The sequence below is a fragment of the Camponotus floridanus genome, unplaced genomic scaffold, assembly GCF_003227725.1.
Source record: "Camponotus floridanus strain SB8 unplaced genomic scaffold, Cflo_v7.5 scaffold84, whole genome shotgun sequence".
NCBI lineage: Eukaryota > Metazoa > Arthropoda > Insecta > Hymenoptera > Formicidae > Camponotus > Camponotus floridanus.
Window position 1 is genome coordinate 19,999 of NW_020229854.1, and position 6,536 is coordinate 26,534.

At 49.7% G+C, this 6,536-nt stretch overlaps 1 protein-coding gene across 1 annotated transcript; it reads left to right on the forward strand.

Annotated features, from left to right (window-relative positions):
- The first annotated feature begins 2,797 nt into the window (after positions 1–2,797).
- On the forward strand, positions 2,798–3,403 carry LOC105254911. The gene has a single exon (XM_025414582.1). The coding sequence runs from the start codon at positions 2,798–2,800 to the stop codon at positions 3,401–3,403; it is 606 nt and encodes a 201-aa protein (XP_025270367.1).
- The last annotated feature ends 3,133 nt before the right edge of the window (positions 3,404–6,536 follow it).

Below are 6,536 nucleotides of genomic sequence, written 5' to 3' on the forward strand. Positions count from 1 at the left end.
CCTCCGCCGAACGTCACGGGTGACCAATTATTCACAGGGAAGGAACACGGGGTCGTAACAATATAAACAAATGACGCTTCCCAGAATCATCTTTCACGATTTTTCTCGGAAGAATTGTAACGTATCAGCGCCATTCGGCTGCTTTGCATCCCTGCTTCCGCCGCTCGTATATCAGCGCCGATGTTCGGCTGCTTTGTGTTCTCCTTCATATATAAGAAAGATTAAGGCGCATCAAATCATAGAACGTGATTCGAACGCCCATCGAAGCGTTGGCTGTTAAAAAGTATAGCGGTGTCCCATTAGAAAGATTTTTGCGGGATTTCACGTTCAAGATAGAGAACGGTATTGTTTATCGTGTGCAAAAGTTATCCGTAGAAAACTGTGACGTAGTGTTTTAAAAGTGTGAGTGTGAAAAAGACAGAAAAATGGAAAACATCGAGCAGACGCGATCTGATGGAGGGATATTAGTCGCCAAATTGCCACCTTGGGCGAATATTTCGCGTGGCTGCAGCGTTGCGAGGAATTGATCAAAAAACTCGAAGAACGCAGTCGTGTCAAGCGTCCGTGGCTCTCGATCGGAAATAGACAATCTCTGGTAGCTAAAATCGCGCGACTAGAAAGTGCGAAGACTCGATTGCAGAGACGGTTTATTCCCAGTGGTGGTGATTACAGCGGTGACAATAAGGCTGAAAGACTCGTTTGGCGAGAGATCGATGCCGCGTTCGACAGCCGTATTCTGACCGGTGCCGTGATTAACGCAAACTATATCGAACCTCGTCAATTTCTCGAGGATGCCGAAGACATGGTGCTCGAGCAAGTGCAAGACGTTATAAAAAGACACAACAGTGTAAAAGTAAATACTATATTCAACGGTGAATTTGTGTCGGATGATAAGCGCGCGAATAAAAGTATAAATACGAGAAACTGTGAACTCTTTCGCACATCGGATTTACGCGAGTGGTTCGAGCGCCGCGTTATCGAGCCCACTTTAGCGTCTCTGGAAGAATTTCAGGAACGCGATAGTGGCTGGGCATTATCGCAAATACAGAATTTGACTGTTAATGTAAATAAATATAATCCAATGCGCGCGGGATGTCACATTAAATTGTCGCGGGAGATTATGATAAAAAGAGCGGTAATTAACGTACAGTCTAAAGACAACGCGTGTTTCGCGTGGACAGTGGTCGCCGCTCTGTATCCCGCCGAAAGAAACGCGGAACGGGAATCATCATACCCGCATTACGCGACAGTGCTGAATCTCCGGGACATTGAGTTTCCAGTGACTTTAAATCAAATTAAAAAATTTAAACTCGCGAACAATATCTCGATCAACGTGTACGGCATCGAAGACAAGAACAGTATCATCCCGATACGTCTTTGGGAGCAGAAGCGAGATAAGCATGTGAATCTGCTATACATGGAAGACGGCAACAGCGTCGGACATTTCGCGTGGATAAAAAATTTATCCCGGCTCGTGAGCTCGCAACTGAGCAAACACAACGATCAAAGATATATCTGCGATCGGTATGTATATATTAATATAAAATAATTATATTAAATAATTTATATAAAAATTGTTCTAATTTCAATTTAAAAATTTTTCTTTTACAGATGCCTGCATTATTTTGGTTCGGATGACAAGTTCCAGGCGCATACGGTCGACTGCGGGAGATGAACGACTGCGCTATCCGGTTGCCGAGTGACAAGGATAAGTGGCTCGAGTTCAACAATTACAACAGGAAAGAGCGGCTTCCATTCATCGTGTACGCCGATCTAGAATGCGTTCTGGCCAAGATGGAAGAAGAAGAGCAAGGAGTGACCGCAAAAATCGCCTGTTTTTTCACCCTCGAATTTGGACTTAAATTTGATGTTAAATGATAGTTTATCATGAGACATTACTCCTCTGAAAATTTTAAATTGAGCCTATTTTTTATCGCTGAGATATAAGGGGTCAAAGTTGTCATTACGCACCAACTCATTATAACCGATTTTAATCTTTCCACGCAAATGACTCGAAAGTTATAAGAAATATTGAAAAATATTTTAAACAAAAGTTGTAGATCTTGTATAAGACTATCTAAAGGTGACCTTACCTTGACCTTCGGACAAATATCAAGGTCATTTGGAGGCCAAGTTGATTTTTTTAATAGAAATCCCTACTTTTGTTCTTAAAAACATATTCCTATGGTTCAAAGGAGTGTACGCATTTTTTCCTATTCTTAGCGTTATCAAGGAACAATGGCCTGTAGAAGGGTTATGGTCTCATTGGGGTGCTTGATTAGCGTGAGTCCCCTTGCCTCTCACGATGCGGGGTGAACGATATACCGCTTGTAAATAAAAAAGTGCCGGGTCTAATGAAGGACGAAAATAACGGTGCGATAATGACAGAATTCGTCGGGCTCAGGGCAAAAATGTACGCGTTACGAGTGGACAGAAAGAAAGACACGGAGGAAGTTAAAGGCGTCAAGAGCAACGTAGTCGCGAGAACGATAACCTTCGAAGATTACACGCGGTGTTTGAACGAAGAGATCGCGCCAGCAGTCGTGTATACGATCTAAACTGCACAAAGTGTATACCGTCCGCGAGACGAAAATTGCTATGAGTCCGTACGACGATAAGCGGTATATCGTACCCGAAACCACAGATACATTACCGTGGGGACAGAAGATGCGAGGACATCTTCGTCCGCGAGCACGCACACACCGACGCAGGACGCTACATCGTGAGGCTTCCCTTCTCCGGCGCTCCACTCTCTCTCTCGGAAACCCGCAAGCCGGCCGAGCGCTTGCTCCATGCCATGGAGCGCCGCTGCTGCAAGGACGCTCGATTCGGCAGCCTCTACCGCAGCTTCATGAGAGAGTACGACGACCTGCAACACATGGAAGTTATAGATACCTCAACGGAACGAGTGGACACCGCTAAGTGCTACTTATCGCATCACGAAGTATTGCGAGAAACAAGCACCACCACGAAGCTCAGGGTCGTGTTCAACGGCTCACAGCTCACGACCTTGGATACCTCACTCAACGCCAGTCTGCTGACCGGCGCCAACCTCCTGCCAGCTCTCACCGACGTGCTCCTTCGTTGGCGCTGGCACCGCTACGTCTTTGTGACAGACATCGAGAAGATGTACCGCCAAATCCTCATCCATTCGGACGACCGCGATCATCAGCGAATACTTTGGCGGCATCGTGCCACCGACGGCATCCGCGAATACCGCCTACGAACGGTCACGTATGGCTTGGCGTGCGCGCCCTTCCTCGCCATACGGACCTTACATCAGCTCGCCGACGATGAGGGTGAACGTTTTCCGCGAGGAGCTGTCGCGCTGCGCCGCGATACTTACGTGGATGACCTCGTGACCGGCGCAAGCACCCTCTCGGAGGCCACATCAGCCCAATGAGAGCTCCGCAGCCTCTGCATGGCGGGCGGGTTTCCGTTTTGGAAATGGGCGACCTCAGCATCCTGGACGGAATTCCACGCGAGCACCGGCTCACCCACTCACCTCACTCGTGGTCACATGAAAGCCACACGACACTGGATCTTCACTGGCACCCGGCCAGCGACCACTTCACCTTCACGGAACAGGCACGGCACCTCGACGAACTCACAAAAAGACGCGTCCTGTCCGAGACCGCTCGAATGTTCGATCCTCTTGGCTGGCTCACTCCGGTTACAATGCGAGCCAAGATCCTGATCCAGTCCGCCTGGCTCCGGAAACTCGACTGGGATACTCCCTTCCACCGGCGGACGCACTAGCCTGGAAGACCCTGCTGTCGCAACTTCCACGCCTCAATGAGATCAGGATATCTCGCTGGCTCGGCAGCGACAATCCTCATTCACGTGTCGAACTCCATGGGTTCGCCGACGCATCAGAGCGAGGATGCGCCGCCGCAGTGTACCTCCGCTCCTCCACTGAAAAGGACACCACACTTCACTTGCTGAACGCAAAGGGCAAGGTCGCCCCCCTGAAATCCGTGTCTTTACCGCTGCTCGAGCTGTGCGCGGCTGCCCTTCTAGTAAACCTCGTCGTTCACACGCGCACTTTGTTGAGTTTGTCCTCAGCTCCAGTCTTCCTCTGGTCAGACTCCAAGGTCACGCTACACTGGATCCACGGCCACGCTTCCCGCTGGAAGATCTACGTGGCCAACAGACTGTCGCTAATCCAGGAGCGACTACCCGAAGCGCGATGGCGACATGTGCCGGGCAAAGACAATCCAGCTGACTGCGCTTCCCGAGGAGTCCTGCCCAGCGATCTGGTCGATCATCCTTTATGGTGGACCGGACCATCCTGGCTCCCAGAGGACGAGGCAAGGAGGCCTAGCAACGACGACGCCCTGTCAGACGCAGACTTGCCGGAGCAAAAGGCCGTCACCTCACGGCCACCATCAAAAACGTCTCCGAACCTGGATTCCTCCTTCGCTTCTCATCGCTGCACAGGCTCCTCAGGGTGACAGCTTGGTGCCTTCGATGGCGGAGACCAGGCATCCAGAGGACACGCGATACCATTCACACCGTACTCTCACTCGAGCCCCACGAGATCGAGGACGCACTCCTTCGATGGATTCGCACCACGCAGACACTGCACTTTCACAGCGAACTCACAGCACTGAGCAAGGGACGTGCCTTGCCACCGCGAAGCCCGCTCACACGACTAAGTCTGTTCCTCGAAGACAGCGGCGTGATGCGAGTCGGAGGACGTCTCAAACACGCCATCCTGTCCTACGACGAGCGGCATCCCATCATCATGCAGCCGGGATCCAAATTAACCCGTCTGATGGTGGAGTCCTGTCAACGGCAAACTCTGCATGGGGGAGTGCAGCTCACTCTCGGTTTGCTTCGTCAACGATTCTGGATCCCACGAGGACGAGCCGTCGTCAAACAAGCAATCCACCGCTGCGTTGCCTGCACGATGGAGAGCCGTCACACCACAGCCACTCATGGGCAGTCTTCCTCGGGAGCGAGTGGCTCCTGCACGCCTGTTTCTGCGCACCGGGGTCGACTACGCCGGCCCGATCCTCATCCGGACCATGCGCGTAGCGCACGCGACAGCCTCCGACGGCGTGAGATGGAAGTTCAACCCTCCCGCAGCACTACACTTCGGCGGACTTTGGGAGGCAGCCGTCAAATCAACAAAGCACCACCTCCGAAGAGTCATCGGTGAAGCCACCCTCACCTACGAAGAGATGGCGACCCTTCTCACTCAGGTGGAGGCGTGCCTAAATTCGCGCCCACTACAGCCGCTGATGGATGACCCCGATGACTTGACGGCACTCACACCAGGGCACTTTTTAATAGGAGCCCCCCTCCTAGCCGTTCCAGAGCCGTCACTCACCGCAGAAAAGGACACCGCGCTGTCTCGATGGCAGCTCCTCCAAAAGATGCGCGACCATTTCTGGGAACGGTGGACGCGCAAATACCTCACCGCCCTAGCAGCCCGACCAAAGAGGCTTAAGAATGAGGCCGGCCCCAGCGTCGGCGACTTGTGCCTGCTCCGGTCCGACATCACACCCCCGACCAAATGGCCACTTGCCCGCATCACGGCACTGCATCCCGGAGACGACGGAATCACCCGCGTGGTCACCATCCGCACGGCGTCGTCGGAACTGACCCGGCCACTCGCGAAGATCGTCTGTCTGCCAGGAGCCGACACCGAACCATCTTCATCACACTTCGTGAGCCCGCACTTTATCATATTTCATTGCATTGTAATTCGCACGCGGCGAATTCCCGAGAATTGCGCCGCGCTGAATCACATTCACTCGCACTTAAGTTCGATCCGCGAACCGTGTTATCATTTTTCGTTCTGTTCTCTCGCTCTTCTTGTCACTTTCACGGCGAGATTTCACGGTCATTCACTTATCACTGCACTCCACATTGTTAATACTTAATTTACACTGCACTCGCGGAAAATTATTCACACTGTCGCTTTACACATTTCACTTCATTCGCGCTGTACATATTTCACGATAACGCATTACTTACTCTCGCGAAAGGCTCAATTAAACTGTTCGACACGTGTCTTCAAATGACGTCACACATTCCATTCATATATCGCGATCAATGGCTCATCAATAGAACAGTTTGCGACACCTGTCCGCAATATATTCATAAATTTTTAAGCAATTTCAAGGATTTTATGAAGGAATTATAAACATATTTGAGATATTTCTATAAGAATTCTCTGAAAACGATTTCAATATTGCAATATACATTTTTCAAAGAAATTTTCAGCGACTTTTCAATTTTCCATTTTATTGAATAATTTTTTTTTTCCAACAAAGATGTGTATATAGAGTACAAATAAAAATATTTCTATAGAAGACATGCAAGTTATAAGGTTATATTATTAATTTTAGTATAAAAATACTTACCTCCAAACGACAAAATATGTACAACGTGGGATTTCCATGAGCAATTTCGTACTTTTCTTTGCATCTTTAATGCTGGAGCAATTTCACAATTTACGGGCCAATTAATTGCAATTTCTTCTTTTGCATCGATAACTTTTTGTAGTGTTTCTTTATTTCGTAATG

Excerpts from the sequence above, each read along its gene's own strand:
- LOC105254911 (XM_025414582.1), top strand. The coding sequence starts at position 2,798 with ATGGAGCGCCGCTGCTGCAAGGACGCTCGATTCGGCAGCCTCTACCGC.